The 16,906-nt window shown below is 41.3% G+C and overlaps 1 protein-coding gene across 2 annotated transcripts in view; it reads right to left on the reverse strand.

The window, feature by feature from the left end:
* LOC135093237 (ADAM 17-like protease) overlaps nucleotides 1–16,259 on the reverse strand; it is a 219,524-nt gene extending 203,265 nt beyond the window's left edge. For both annotated transcript variants that reach the window (XM_063992245.1, XM_063992244.1), the window contains exon 1: nucleotides 16,128–16,259. In XM_063992245.1, the coding sequence (XP_063848315.1) occupies nucleotides 16,128–16,194 (67 nt within the window). In that variant the 5' untranslated portion in view covers nucleotides 16,195–16,259. The remainder of the gene's footprint in view (nucleotides 1–16,127) is intronic.
* Nucleotides 16,260–16,906: the final 647 nt, after the last annotated feature.

Consider the following 16,906-nt stretch of genomic DNA (forward strand, 5'->3'; position numbering starts at 1 on the left):
TGTGGTGGTGCCAAGGCAGTGGTTAAAGAGTGAAGCAAGAGGACGCACCAGCTCTACAGCACACTGACATAGTACGCGGGAACTAATGTCCTGTGGCGCCACCGCTTTTCTCTCGTCCAAGTTTGCGAGTATCACTTTCACTTCCTCTTCACTTGTGTTCAGTCACTAGTGTTTCTTTCACAATTTGAGGGAGTAGCAGAGACGGTTTTTCAGGGTCGGAGATGCACATCTTTTCAGCAAAGTGCTTGGCCAGGAGGTCCACCTTGTCACGAGCAGTGTGGGCAATGCTGCCATCTACCCAGTGGAGTGCAGTGATGGAAGTGCCCTTCAACTCACCCTGCTGGTCCTTGACAAGGCTCCACCACTGTTTACAACCAACCTGGCCTCCCCTTAGCTTACTCTTGAGGTTAGCTTTCCACTGCTCCACTGCCCATGCTAGCGTGGTATTCATGTGCTTTGTTGCCTCTCGGTGCCTTAACCTGTTCCTGGCAGTAGGGTGTCTCTTAAGAGCATGCCAGGCTCAGTACTTGGCATCAGAGGCAGCGTAGCATGCAGGGCCAAACCAGGGCTAGTCTGATGCCTTGGTTTTGTGGTCCAAATGCAGCACCCAGCGGGCCTGCAGGGCGTGGAGCAGCTGGGTGAGCCGCCTCACCTGCTGGTTAGCATTGCCACACAGCACGTCTCCCCAGTCTGTAGTCCTCAAGGTGGCACGGAGTGCATCCCAGTCAGCAGCCTCCCACCTCCAGAGGATGCAGGTGAAGCTCTCCCTCCTCTCATGGTGTCCTGAATTGTATCCTGGTGAGGTCAGCCACATGGTCTGAGGTGCCCACAAAGTCAAGTGGAGAACACTGTACTGTGTGGGAGGGAGGTCCATCACTACTGGGTCCAGGGATGATCCAGACCTGTGCGTGGAGAAGGTGACATAATTGTGCATGTTGTGCACAACCAGTAGGGAGTTAAAAGTGTCTCTCACCGTATGCTGGTTCAGGTTGCCAGTCACTACCACACTGTCACACTGACTGGCCAGCATGAAAGTGTCCAAGTTTTCTGACAGGTAGTCTAGCAACACTGTTCCCTGCAATGGATGCCGATAGCAGCCCACACACAACAGACCTTTCCCGTTACTGTGAGTTATTTTTAATACCAATAACTCAAGTTCCCTGGGCACGGGTGTGGGAGGCTCTACCACCTGAGCACTGACCATCTCTTTGTAGCAGAAGGCCACGCCCCTGCCTTGTGTAGAACGCTCTTTCCTTACTCAGGCCAAATACCCTTTAACAAGGGCATAATTATCTGGCACCTTGGAATCGAGGTCTCACACACAAACACTAAATCTACATTATTCTTAATGATAATATTGAGTGAGCTCTTCAACGTTCATATGGAAGCCTCTCACGTTGTCCGACACTATCTTAAGTTCACTACTGGCTGGCTTGTAGCATCGCTGGATAGTGTTGGGGAGCTGCTCCATACTGGAAGCCATAGGGGTGAGGGGCAAGGGGCCTGGGGAATCGCAGAGCTGGCGGCCCTATAAGGATTACCGGTGGGGGCTCAGCCAGCCTCTGGCGTGAAGCAGGCTGTTGAAGCTGCCAAGCAATGTTTCTCAGTGCAAGTAACATTTCCTGGCCACTCTGCTTCACTGCCTGCACCAGCTCTTGCTGCCTCTTGTCTAAAACTGTGTATTTACCTAGTTGTGAAATACAGGACAAGAGCCACACTAGGCTCGTGCTGTCCCATCTCCATATCAACTTTTATCTAGATTTTCTTTAAATTTATTAATTGTCTTTACACACACAGTCTCATCCTTAAGTTCATTCCACACTGTTATACTTCTGTGTGGGAAGCTATGTTTCTTGATGTCTCTTCTGCAAACACTCAATCTCCTTCCATGCCCTCTTGTGTCTCTCGTATCTTGTATCAAGAGGTCTTCTTTGTCCAACTTTTCCATTTCTTCTAATATTCTATATATTACTATCAAATTGCCTATTTCTCTCCTTTTTTCTAGTGTAGTCAGGTCCAATCTCTTCAACCTTTCCTCATAACTATACTCTCTTAAAGTTTGTAGGGATTTTAGTTGCAGCTCTCTGGATTCTTTCTAACTTTCTTGTATCCTTTTTCAAACTTGGCGACCACACTAATGCTGCATACTCCAATCTCGGACATATCATCACTGTTATTAGTTTTTTTACCATATCTTCATCAATATAGGAGAAAGCTGTCTTGATGTTTCTCAGCAGATTCTATGTTTCTCCTATAATTTTGTTTGTGTGCTTCCCAAATGATAAATTAGCAGCAATAATTACTCCTAGGTCTTTTTCTTCTGATCTTATAGAGATTTCCTCATTCCCTAAGTAATTGTTGCCAACTGGTCTTTTCACACTTCTTCCAAACCTCATCACACTACATTTTTTAGCATTAAACTCCATATTCCACCTCAATAACCAATCATTGATCTTAATTAAGTCCTCATTTTAAGAATTGCAATCCTCTTCATTTGTTACTTTCCTCATAATCTTAAGTGTCATCAGCGAAAAGGTTCATGTAACTTTCTACACCTTTTGTCATATCATTTACATAAACTGTGAACATAATTGGTGCAAGTACCAAACCTTGTCAGACTCAACTTATTACCGTTCTCCATTTCGACCTGCTGCCTTTAATTACTGTCCTCATTTCTCTGTTTGTCAAAAAGTCAGTCATCCACTTTAACAGTGATCCACCAAGTACTCCAATTTTTTCCAATTTCCATATTAGTCTTCTGTGTGGAACTTTATTGAATGCTTTTCTCAGATCTAAGTATATGCAGTTGTCCCATCCATTTCTTTCTTGCACTATATCTATTACTCTTGAGTAGAAACTTATCAAATTCATAACACAAGATCTTCCTTTTCTGAAAACAAACTATTTCTCTGTTATCACCTTGTTGTCTAACAGGAGGAGGCAGTAGACACCTGACGAAACGATAATTACTCCCAGTGAGGTCTAAAGCACTGTTCAGGGGGAGCTGTGAACTTATCATTAAACCCAGCTGTGACCTCACTGAACGTTTCCCTTTGTGTCTCACAACACAAGGGGGCAGTCACAGCCTGCCCTCTAAAGACAACTCTCTTCCTCCACACAAAACTACAAGCACCTAATAACACACACACCCTTCACTCAAAAATGTTAAAATCATCATGGCGACTCCTACACCAGCCTCGGAATCCCCATCTGGGGAGGGGACCATAAATGTTGCCAGGTCGGACTGCCTTTCTGTCGATGACCCTGTGTCTTGACACCCCCCTCAACTTTTTCTTCATTAAATTCTGCAACATTCACGGTCTAAGATCTAATTTTCAATCTGTAGAACACCACCTCTCCTCTTCTAAACCTCATCTTTTCCTCACTGACACTCAGGTGTCTGAGGCAACTGACAGTAGCCCCTTTTCTGTTCCCTCCTACTTTCTCTATCCTCATTTTCGATCCAAAGCTGGATGCTGCGTTTATGTGCACAATGACTTAACCTGCTCTCGTGCCCACGCTCTTGAATCTTCCGAGTTTTCCACCATCTGGCTACGACTACAGAGTCACTCTCATACTAAATTTATCTGTGCTGTATACCTCTCTCCTAACTCCTCTGACTATAAGAAATTCTTTGACTACTTAACTTCCAAAGTGGAGCACATTCTGACCCTCTTCCCTTTTGCAGAAATCTCCATTCTTGGAGATTTCAATGTTCACCACCAGCTTTGGCTTTCCTCTCCCTTCACTGACCATCCTGGTGAACTAGCCTACAACTTTGCTATCCTCCATGACCTAGAGCAATTGGTGCAACACCCTACTCGTATTCCTGACCGTCTTGGAGATACGCCCAACATTCTTGACCTTTTCCTGACCTCTAATCCTTCTGCTTATGCTGTCACCCTTTCTTCTCCGTTGGGCTCCTCCGATCACAATCTCATATCTTTATCTTGTCCTATCATTCCAATCCCTCCTCAGGATCCCCCTAAGCAAAGGTGCCTCTGGCGTTTTGCCTCTGCTAGTTGGGGGGACCTGAGGAGGTATTTTGCTGATTTTCCTTGGAATGACTACTGCTTCCGTGTCAGAGACCCGTCTTTGTGTGCTGAGCGCATAACAGAGGTGAATGTCTGGCATGGAGGCATGCATTCCTCACTCTTTTTCTCGTCCTAAACCTTCTAAACCTTAGTTTAACACAGCTTATTCTCATGCTATACATGATAGAGAGGTGGCCCACAAAAGGTACTTAAGCCTTCCATCACCAGAATCTCATGCACTTTATATTTCTGGCCGGAACCATGCCAAGTCTGTTCTCCAACTAGCCAAAAACTCCTTCATTAACAGAAAATGTCAAAACCTTTCAAGATCTAACTCCCCTCGTGATTTTTGGCATCTAGCCAAAAATATCTCCAATAACTTTGCTTCTTCTTCTTTCCCTCCTCTACTTCAACCAGATGGCACCACTGCTATCACATCTATTTCTAAAGCTGAACTCTTTGCTCAAACCTTTGCTAAAAACTCTACCTTGGAAGATTCTGGGCTTGTTCCTCCCTCTCCTCCACCCTCTGACTGCTTCATGCCACCTATTAAAATTCTTCGCAATGATGTTTTCCATGCCCTCGCTGGCCTAAACCCTTGGAAGGCTTATGGACCTGATGGGGTCCCTCCTATTGTTCTCCGAAACTGTGCCTCCGTGCTTGCACCTTGCCTAGTCAAACTCTTTCAGCTCTGTCTGTCAACATCTACCTTTCCTTCTTGCTGGAAGTTTGCCTACATTCAACCTGTTCCTAAAAAGGGTGACCGTTCTAATCCCTCAAACTACCGTCCTATTGTTTTAATTTCCTGCCTATCTAAAGTTTTTGAATCTATCCTCAACAGGAAGATTCTTAAACATCTATCACTTCACAACCTTCTATCTGATCGCCAGTATGGGTTCCGTCAAGGCCGCTCAACTGGTGATCTTCTGGCTTTCCTTACTGAGTTTTGGTCATCCTCTTTTAAAGATTTTGGTGAAACTTTTGCTGTTGCCTTGGAGGAATTGAGTTTTTGAGGCATTGAACAATACCAAGTTTGCTCTGCCCCAATCAGAAATTTTAGAAAGATCAGAAGTCAGGCGTTCTGTGGCTTCCCTGCGTGATATGTTTACCTCCTGAAGGGTTGGACGTCTATGAAAAGACGTGGAAAAGTGCAGGGTGGTATCATCAGCGTAGGAGTGGATAGGACAAGAAGTTTGTTTTAGAAGATCATTAATGAATAATAAGAAGAGAGTGGGTGACAGGACAGAACCCTGAGGAACACCACTGTTAATAGATTTAGGAGAAGAACAGTGACCGTCTACCACAGCAGCAATAGAACGGTCAGAAAGGAAACTTGAGATGAAGTTACAGAGAGAAGGATAGAAACCGTAGGAGGGTAGTTTGGAAATCAAAGCTTTGTGCCAGACTCTATCAAAGGCTTTTGATATGTCCAAGGCAACAGCAAAAGTTTCACCAAAGTCTCTAAAAGAGGATGACCAAGACTCAGTAAGGAAAGCCAGAAGATCACCAGTCGAGCGGCCTTGACGGAACCCATACTGGCGATCAGATAGAAGGTTGTGAAGTGATAGATGTTTAAGAATCTTCCTGTTGAGGATAGATTCAAAAACTTTAGATACGCAGGAAATTAAAGCAATAGGACGGTAGTTTGAGGGATTAGAGCGGTCACCCTTTTTAGGAACAGGTTGAATGTAGGCAAACTTCCAGCAAGAAGGAAAGGTAGATGTTGACAGACAGAGCTGAAAGAGTTTGACTAGGCAAGGTGCAAGCACGGAGGCACAGTTTCGGAGAACAATAGGAGGGACCCCATCAGGTCCATAAGCCTTCTGAGGGTTTAGGCCAGCGAGGGCATGGAAAACATCATTACGAAGAATTTTAATACGAGGCATGAAGTAGTCAGAGGGTGGAGGAGAGGGAGGAACAAGCCCAGAATCGTCCAAGGTAGAGTTTTTAGCAAAGGTTTGAGCAAAGAGTTCAGCTTTAGAAATAGATGTGATAGCAGTGGTGCCATCTGGTTGAAGTAGAGGAGGGAAAGAAGAAGAAGCAAAGTTATTGGAGATATTTTTGGCTAGATGCCAGAAATCACGAGGGGAGTTAGATCTTGAAAGGTTTTGACATTTTCTGTTAATGAAGGAGTTTTTGGCTAGTTGGAGAACAGACTTGGCATGGTTCCGGGCAGAAATATAAAGTGCATGAGATTCTGGTGAAGGAAGGCTTAAGTACCTTTTGTGGGCCACCTCTCTATCATGTATAGCACGAGAACAAGCTGTGTTAAACCAAGGTTTAGAAGGTTTAGGACGAGAAAAAGAGTGAGGAATGTACGCCTCCATGCCAGACACTATCACCTCTGTTATGCGCTCAGCACACAAAGACGGGTCTCTGACACGGAAGCAGTAATCATTCCAAGGAAAATCAGCAAAATACCGCCTCAGGTCCCCCCAACTAGCAGAGGCAAAACGCCAGAGGCACCTTCGCTTAGGGGGATCCTGAGGAGGGATTGGAGTGATAGGACAAGATAAAGATATGAGATTGTGATCGGAGGAGCCCAACGGAGAAGAAAGGGTGACAGCATAAGCAGAAGGATTAGAGGTCAGGAAAAGGTCAAGAATGTTGGGCGTATCTCCAAGACGGTCAGGAATACGAGTAGGGTGTTGCACCAATTGCTCTAGGTCATGGAGGATAGCAAAGTTGTAGGCTAGTTCACCAGGATGGTCAGTGAAGGGAGAGGAAAGCCAAAGCTGGTGGTGAACATTGAAGTCTCCAAGAATGGAGATCTCTGCAAAAGGGAAGAGGGTCAGAATGTGCTCCACTTTGGAAGTTAAGTAGTCAAAGAATTTCTTATAGTCAGAGGAGTTAGGAGAGAGGTATACAGCACAGATAAATTTAGTATGAGAATGACTCTGTAGTCGTAGCCAGATGGTGGAAAACTCAGAAGATTCAAGAGCGTGGGCACGAGAGCAGGTTAAGTCATTGCGCACATAAACGCAGCATCCAGCTTTGGATCGAAAATGAGGATAGAGAAAGTAGGAGGGAACAGAAAAGGGGCTACTGTCAGTTGCCTCAGACACCTGAGTTTCAGTGAGGAAAAGAAGATGAGGTTTAGAAGAGGAGAGATGGTGTTCTACAGATTGAAAATTAGATCTTAGACCGCGAATGTTGCAGAAGTTAATGAAGAAAAAGTTGAGGGGGGTGTCAAGACACTTAGGGTCGTCGACGGAAAGGCAGTCCGACCTGGGGACATTTATGGTCCCCTCCCCAGCTGTCTTCTACCGCTATTTTCATGCTAACTGCTCTTCTGATCTTGCTAACTGCATGGCTCCCCTCCTTCCGCAGCCTCGCTGCACAACTTTCTTCTTTCTCTCGCCCCTATTCTGTCCACCTCTCTAACGCAAGAGTTAACCAGTATTCTGAATCATTCATCCCTTTCTCTGGTAAACTCTGGAACTCCCTGCCTGCTTCTGTATTTCCACCTTCCTATGACTTGAATTCCTTCAAGAGGGAGGTTTCAAGACACTTATCCACGAATTTTTGGCCACTGCTTTGATCCTTTTATGGGACTGGCATTTCAGTGGGCATTTTTTTTATTAGATTTTTGTTGCCCTTGGCCAGTGTCCTACCTACATATAAAAAAAAAAAAAAAAAAAGGTATTTCACCCATCTGTTCTTGATAATCTTTTCACAAATCTTTGCCACCACACTTGTGAGCGATACAGGTCTATAATTTAATGGATCTTCTTTACTTCCAGTCTTGTGGATTGGGGTAATATCTGCCCGTTTCCAGTCTATGGGCACTCTACCTTTTACCAGAGTAGTGTTAATTATAATGTGCAATGCTGAGACTAATTGTGAGCTACACTCTTTTAAAATCCAACTCGAGACACCATCAGGATCCACTGTTGGGCTTCCAACACATTCTTTACTTCATCTACTGATGTTTTAATCTCCTTTAGGTTGGTCCTTTTTTTCTAACACTGTCCTCTCACTTCTGAAATCATTTTCCTTAATAAACACAGAATGGAAGTATCTGTTAAACACTTCAGCTACCTCTTCTGGGTCATCCACTGCCTCTTCTCCATCTTTTACCATACTTATTTCATCTTTGCTCTTTAATTTTCCATTAATGAATTTATAAAATAATTTTGGTTGTCTTTACATTTCTCCACAACATTCCTTTCAAAATTTTTCTGCTCATCTCAGCGAGTTTTGACATATTCGTTCCTCTTCCTTATGTAATTGTTCCACAGGTCCAGTCTCTTGTTTTTCTTCCACTTGTTCCATGCCTTTTTTCTCTCCAATCTAGCTGTTGCACATCTCCTGTTGTACCAATCCTTTTTGAAAAGGTTCTCTGTTGATCTTTTGGGTACCCATTTCTCTACTCCCTTATTATGAACATCCAGGAAAGCTGTCCACTTTTCCTCTATGTCCTCACTGAAATACTTCCTAAGTTGTCCAAAATTAGTCTTGCTGTAGTTTAGCCATTCTCTTCTGTGGTCCTATTTTCTTATACTGGGGTTATTAGCCATAACTGTGGACTGAATCAGCACATGATCACTTTTTCCTATTGGGTTTATGTATTTAAGGTCTTCTACTATTTCTTGTTCCTTGGTGAAAATTAGACCAAGCCTTGAAGGTGCTTCATTTCCCCTAAATCTTGTGTCATCTGTAACCCACTGTGTCAGGAAATTCTCAATAGCCAGGTCTAGTAGCTTGTTCTCCCATGATGACTCACTGCCTTCTGTGATCCAATACTCCCAAGATATCTCTTTACAGTTAAAGTCCCCCATCATGAGTACATCATTATTTCCCTCAAGCAGCTTTGCCAAACATGTCCTTGTGTCTTTAAGCATTTTCTTATATTCATCCTCTCTCTAAGAGTTGGAATAGGGAGGAACATAAGTTACCACAACATTACGGTATCTTCCCATATTCTGTCTTAAGCTTATTTTCAATACTTCTGCTTCCTCCACCCCATATGTGACCAATTCCACTAATAAATCTTTCCTAACTAGAAGCATCACACCTCCTCCCCATTTATTCTTTCTATCTTGCTTCCAGAGGTTGTATTTTCCTTCACCAATATTTAATATATCCCCTTCACTTGCCAATCTAGTTTCAATGATTCCCATGATGTCCAGTTTCTCCTCTTTTAAATAGTCTTCTAGTTCCAACACTGCTGACATTAGTCCATTCATGCTCATGTATGCTACTTTTAGTCTTCTCCTTCCGCATTTACTTCCCTCCTGTACCACTTTCTCAACCTCATGTCCATAACCCTCCAAAAAGAACCATTTTTTCTCCACCTCTGATAGTTTTCCATTTTTTTTTCATTTGCTTCTTTTCTTTGTTCATTTATAGTATCTCTCTCTCCTCTGGTTCTATCTTTTTTTTATCCACACTTGTTTGTATTCTTCCACCTAGGCCAGTTTCCAGGAATTACTCGGTGTTTCTTCAGCTGCCACTTGTGACCTAAACTTTATTTTCATGGGATGCTGTCCACCCCCAACATATCTACCCAATATTTTAATTTCTTTGATCTCTCCAGTTGGCTCTTTTTCTTCTTGTAATGTCTCCACTAATTTTTCCACACATACCTTTTCCTTCTTTTCTGTTTCAGTCCACTGAGGTGTACACTCTTCCTTAAGGCTGAATACCACAACAGTTTTTTCTTATCCACAGTGTCTCTCACTAAATTTTCTTTCTGTTTTATAACTTGAACAACTTTTTCTGTTAGCTTTGTGTCGTTTGCCTTTGTTTATTCCTCCACAATTTTCCTAAAATCAATTTTTTTTTTGTGTGTGTTTTGTGCTCTCTCTCTCTCTCTCTCTCTCTCTCTCTCTCTCTCTCTCTCTCTCTCTCTCTCTCTCTCTCTCTCTGTCTGTCTGTCTGTCTGTCTGTGTGTGTGTGTGTGTGTGTGTGTGTGTGTGTGTGTGTGTGTGTGTGTGTGTGTGTGTGTGTGTGTGTGTGTGTGTGTGTGTGTGTGTGTGTGTGTGTGTGTGTAGAGAGAGAGAGAGAGAGAAAGAGAGAGAGAGAGAGAGAGAGAGAGAGAGAGAGAGAGAGAGAGAGAGAGAGAGAGAGAGAGAGAGAGAGAGAGAGAGAGAGAGAGAGAGAGAGAGAGAGAGAGAGAGAGAGAGAGAGAGAGAGAGAGAGAGAAACAAAACACACACACACACACACACACACACACACACACACACAGTTTTAGATGTGATGGTAGTACTGCACAGCCAGTGGTACATCACACCAGATGTGAGGACAAAATACACTTTTATGGATTTTAGTGAAACTTTTGCTGTTGCCTTAGACATATCAAAATCTTTTGATAGTCTGGCACAAAGCTTTGATTTCCAAACTAGCCTCTTATAGGGTTCTATCCTTCTCTCAGTAACTTCATCTTAAGTTTCCTTCCTGATCATTCTATTGCTGCTGTGTTAGACAGTCCTGTCACTCAATCTCTTCCTATTATTTATCAATGATCTTCCAGACCAAGCTTCCTACCCACTCCTATGCAAACAATACAACCCAGCATTTTTCCACATCTTTTTGTAGACCCAACACTTCAGGAAGTAAACAGCTCATGCAGGGAAGCCATAGAATGCCTGACTTCTAATCTCTGTAAAGTTTCTGATTGGGGCAGAGCAAACTTAGTATTGTTCAATACCTCAAAAACTCAATTCCTCCATTTATCAACTTGACAAAACCTTCCAAATATCTATACCGTTTTCTTCAATGACACTCAAATGTCCCTCTTCTACACTGAACATTCTCAGAGTGTCCTTTACTTATAATCTTAACAAGAAACTTTACATCTCATCTCTAGCTAAAGCAGCTTCTATATAGTTAAGCATTATGTCATCTCTGCCAGTTTTTCTCAATCCACAACACCCCAGCTGCTAACTCTGTACAGGAGTCCATGTATGGAGTATGCTTCCTGTATGAGGGGGTTCCACTCACACCACTATTTTAGAGATGGAATCAAAAGTTTTCTTCTTATCAACTTTTCTCCTCAAACTGACTGTCTTCAGCCTCTCTCTCATCACCACAATGCTGCAGCTCTTGGTATCTTCTACTCGTATTTTCACGCTAACTGCTCCTCTGATATTGCTAAATGCATGCATCCTCTCTTCCTGTGGCCTCACTGTACAAGACTTTCTTCTTTCTCTCATCCCTATTCTGTCCACCTCTCTAATGCAAGAGTTAACTAGTATTCTCAATTATTCATCCCTTTCTCTGGTAAACTCTGGAACTCCCTGCCTGGCTGTATTTCCTCCTTCCTATGACTTGAACTTTTTCAAGAGGGAGCTTTCAAGACACTTATCCTCTGTTTTTTTTTTTTTATTATTCTATCTGACATCTCTATGGGAACTGGCATGAAGTGGCCATTTATTTTTATTAAAATTTGTAGTTGCCCTTGGCCAGTGGCCTTCTTGCATAAAACACACACACACACACACACACACACACACACACACACACACACACACACACACACATACACATGCAGATTTATAAGGATATATAATTCTGCTATGGAGAAATTTGTACCTAGAGAAGGAGTAAGATGTAGAAAAGGTAAAGAATGGTTCAATACAAAATGCAAAGAAGCTACAAATTGTAAGCTAAATGCTTGGAATAGATGGAAGAGGAAAACTGAGCAGATGGGAGGAATATATTGATGCAAGAAATAAGTACATTGAGATAATAAGAATGGAGAGAAGAAACTATGAAAGAAATATAACAGATAAGAGTATAAATGAAACCAAACTGTTCTTTAGACATATTAATGGGAAGATGAAGAAGGAAGGCGTATCAAGACTGAAAATTGTCCTGTGCGTCCTATGAGGACGCACAGGACATGGTGGAGGTTATGAATAATAGTTTCTGATCAGTATTTATTGTGGAAGAGGAGTTTGATGCTGGAAGGGATAAGTTGGTGAGGAATATACTAAGAACAGTCCCAGTCAGTTATGAAGAAATACTTAAGATGATGGAAGAACTTGAAGTTAAATAAAACAACTGGTCCAGATAGAGTATCAAACTGGATATTGAAGGAATGTAGAGAACAACTGGCTGATAAAATTCACAGTCTAGTGGTGACATCACTATCACAGGGAAGAGTACCAAAAGATTGGAAGACAGCAAATATTACACCAATATACAAAGGAGAAAATAAGGAAAACTCACCAAATTATAGACCAATGTCCTTGACTAGTGTTGTAGAAAAATTGTGAAAGAACAATAAAGGAAAGATGGATGGAACACTTGGAAAGAGATAAAGTTTTAGTAAATTGTCAACTTGGATTTAGGAGGGGAAGATCATGCTCCATGAACTTATTGTCCTTTTATTCAAGGGTATATTGTGCAGGAGAGAGATGGATGGGTGGATGGTGTCTACTTAGATTTGAAGAAGGCATTTGACACACACCGAAGATTGCTATGGAAGATAAAAAATTATGGAAAAATTGGAGGACTACTGGAGTGGATGGATGGTAGAGAGATGAGAACAGTAATACAAGACCAAAATTCATCTTGGCTGAAAGTAACTAGTGGTGTCCCACACGGGTCAGTGTTGGGAATGATAATGTTTGTAATATATACGAATGACATAAATGAAGAGATAGATAGTTATATGAACTTATTTGCAGATGATGCTAAGCTGATGAGAAGGGTAGAAAATGTAAATGACTGTATGGTACTGCAAGATGATTTAAATAAGATAAATAGATGGAGTAAATCTTGGCAAATGGAATTCAATTTAGGTAAATGTAAAGTACTGGAGTTTGGTAAGAGTAAGAAAAGTATACAATATCATTATGAGATGGAAGGTGTGAAGTTAAAGAAGTCAAAAGAGGAAGTGGATTTAGGAGTAACAGTTACTGAAAATTTGACTCCGGACAGACACATTGATAAAATTACTGGAGAGTCGATTAATTTGTTAAAAAGAGTAAGAAGGGCATTCTCATATTTGGATAAAGAAATAATAAAAAAAAGTTGTTAATTTCCATGAAATGACCAAGATTGGAATATGCGGCACTGGTGTGGTCTCCTCATACAAAGAGGAATATTATATAATTAGAAAAAGTACAAACAGCAGTCACTAAGATGGTTCTGGAGTTGAGTAAATCAGCCTATGAAGACAGATTAAAAATGCTGGAAATTCCTACCTTTGAAAATAGGAGAGAGAGAGAGAAGATTTAATAAACATTTATAGAATGATAAATGGTATGGAAAATGTGGACAAAGAAGGTTTTATGAATTTAGACACACAGAGTACAAGGGGACACAATAAGAAGTTGAAGAAAGTTAACTGTAGAAGAGACATTAAGAAGTATTGTTTTCCTCACAGAAATGTGAACAAATGGAATGAACTCAGTGAAGATGTTGTCAATGCCAAAACTGTCAGTGATTTTAAGACCAAACTAGATAGATATAGAGATGGGATACTATGAGATTACTCCCCTCCCATAAACCACAAATAGGCAAGTACAAGTAGGTAAACACACACACACACACACACACACACACACACACACACACACACACACACACAAACAGACAGACAGACAGAGACAGAGAGAGAGAGAGAGAGAGAGAGAGAGAGAGAGAGAGAGAGAGAGAGAGAGAGAGAGAGAGAGAGAGAGAGAGAGAGAGAGAATGGAAGAAGGGAGGATGGGTGGGTGGGTGGTTGAGACAGATGGAAGGAGGAAGGAATGGGGAAGGTCAAGAAAGGGAGAGGAAGGGAATGGGGAGGGAAGGATGGAAGGTAGAGGAAGGCATGGAAGGGGGGAAAGAGAGAGAGAGAGAGAGAGAGAGAGAGAGAGAGAGAGAGAGAGAGAGAGAGAGAGAGAGAGAGAGAGAGAGAGAGAGAGAGAGAGAGAGAGAGAGAGAGAGAGAGAGAGAGAGAGAGCAAAACACGCATGGTGTTAGATGTGACAGTAGTACTGCACAGCCACAGAGCTGCATCACACCAGATATGAGTATAAAATACACACATTTTTAGGGATTTTAATGAAAATTTTGCTGTTGCCTTTGACGTATCAAAAGCTTTTGATAAAGTATGGCACAAAGCTTTGATTTGCAAACTACTCTCCTGTGGCTTCTATCCAACATGCTGATTAATTCAAAATAGGGCAAAATGTACCAGAAAAATAAATAGTTTTGTCAGGAATAAAGAGACTGCTGAAAGAGTGAAAATTTACCAAATTTATCACAAGCATATATTTTGACAAAAAAAATGTTAATTTTTACAATAGTACCAAACAGCATTTCAAGTAATAAACAATGACATTCATTGCTGTTTTTTTTTTTTTATGTTATATACAATTTTGAGAATAAAGCACATCAGAAATACCTAATTTTGTCTCTTTTCCTCTCATTCCCTCATAATCTTGGGGACTTGTCAGGAAGCAGGGTTTATGGGCAGGGAACACAAAAAATGGTAATTTTCAATAGAGATGATAGCTTAAAGGAAGACAACCCTAACTAACCTAACCTGACCTCACTCACTCACGCTCAACTCATAGATCACATTATTTGCACCATTTCTAATGGCGCAAATAACAAACAACTCACAAATGAATTTTCAACCTATCTCAATTTCCTCACTTTCATCCTTCCTCTCAACCCTGTGCTGGCTCAATCAGTAGTGTACATGTATTAGTATGTTGGTATGTGGGTACTGTAACTGCATTATGTCACCACAGAAACTAGTCCCATGGCAGGTATTTTATTCACCATTTTATTATTCACTGATATTTCTGTAGCACTGGATACAAATTAATTGTCACATTAAAAATGTAATTAAATAAGACTTTATGTGTGACACATTTGCACTGCACATAGTGCCACTAATTCAAATGGCCTGTGTAATTTGGAATTAGTCCACATGTAGTTCTCCACAAGGCTATGAAAAGCAGCAGGGGAGCTGCTATGTCAGTTCTACCTTCATCATGACATCAGACAGGTGCATAGACTGCAATTTGGGTCTACCCAACTTTTTTCCCTCACTACAGTGGGAAACCCAGGTATCTGTACATATGTACATCTTAATTTTGTATGTACTTCCATATCATTCTTGTTAGTGTGGTGTGCTGGTGTAATATTAGGTTAGGTTAGTATCCATAAGGGGGGTTCAGGCAGGGATGAAGCCCCCCCCAGTTAGTTTTGGTTAGGTTGGGTAATATTAGGTTCAATTAGGTTAGGTAATGTTAGGTTACTTTAGGATCCTTAAGGTGGGTCCAGGGAGGGCAAAGCCCCCCGCTAGTTTAGGTCAGGTTAGGTAATGTTAGGTTAGGTTAGTGACCTTAAGGCAGGGGTCTAGGGGAGTGCAAAGCCACCCCAATCAGGTTAAGTTAAGATAGCCTAGAAATTTCCTGCTTTCAGAATTCAACACCCAAAAAACCCGCTCTCCCACAAGGTCCCCAAGCTTGTTGAGACTAGGGGAAGAGAAAAACAAGATAGCGTGTATTGTGTTAAACTGCAATTTTACTACCTAACCTAACCTAACCTGACTGATCTAACCTAAGCTAACATGACCTAACCTACGTGCATCACCCAACAAAAATTATATATATCACAGAAACTATTAATTTACGACAAAAAACTTCAATAAAGTTTCTCAGCATCCATAAAAGTAATAAAAAACAATACTCCTAAATGCGTTATGCGTTGTGGTCCTCTCCTAAAATAATACCCCTACAAAAAAAAATGAGTACGTTGATAAAACGAATAACTACCATAACATCTGTCGATAGTTGTGTCACAGGTGACTGAGCGGTTTTGTTTGATAAGTGCAAAAGACTGATCAGGATAAGAGATCGGAATACTATGATGTCTTATGATATAAAATCATACGATGGTTAGAATCTCGCTAACGTGTTTAAATAAACACGTTAGCGAGATTCTACCCATCGTATGATTTTATATGCCACTACGATACTAGAGTTACGTACGATACAAAATGTTAACGCATCAGTAAAGGACACCGAAGCCATGTTAATATATATCATTTATCTCAAATCCTGAAGCTGTACTCCAGTTACAACTCTTAGACTAAACTGTCTCAGTAAAAAGTAGTACAGTAATGATACAAAGTCTTACCTCCAGTAAGGTCAATAGACTGGACCGCAGACATGGAAATTAGGATAACTAAAGTTAAGGACACCATTGTGACAACAGCTTTGTTTACACCACCGCCATACTAAGTTCGCGCTCGCGCCTTGCAGTTTGCGCAGAACCAATATGAAATGGGGTCCATTCCATAAATTGGTATTATATATATATATATATATATATATATATATATATATATATATATATATATATATATATATATATATATATATATATATATATATGGTATTATTATAGTTTAAGCCATTACACACTACGTGTTAATAACCTACCTCATTTTGTTCTTCTCACTATTCACATCATTTCTAATGATTACACTACTTGTCGGAAATTAATAATAACGCCACAATAGGCCTGGGAATGCACAGCGCTCTCATTTTTTTCACAGGTAAACATAGTCCACAGGTAAACATAAATGGTGTATTGTTGCCTGAACTTCAGTTGTTAGGTTAGGTTAGGTTAGGTTAGGTTAGGGTTAGGTTAGGTTAGGTTAGGTTAGGTTAGATTAAATTAGGTGATTCTCAATGTCTTGTCAAATTGCGAGAGGGAGAGTTTGGGGTATTTTCCTAGATATAGAGAATTTCCCTAGATTTAGGGAAATTTCTCTAGGTTTCTCTAGATTTTGGGGAAATTTCCCTAGATTTTTTAAGTCCATATATCACTCGTATATGGCTCCCCCCTCAAAACCCCCGGTTCCCCACAGGCCCCCAAGCTTGCTTGAGGGATTGGGGGGGCCGTGGGTAGAG

This window comes from Scylla paramamosain, chromosome 42 (genome assembly GCF_035594125.1).
Source record: "Scylla paramamosain isolate STU-SP2022 chromosome 42, ASM3559412v1, whole genome shotgun sequence".
Taxonomy (NCBI): Eukaryota; Metazoa; Arthropoda; class Malacostraca; order Decapoda; family Portunidae; genus Scylla; species Scylla paramamosain.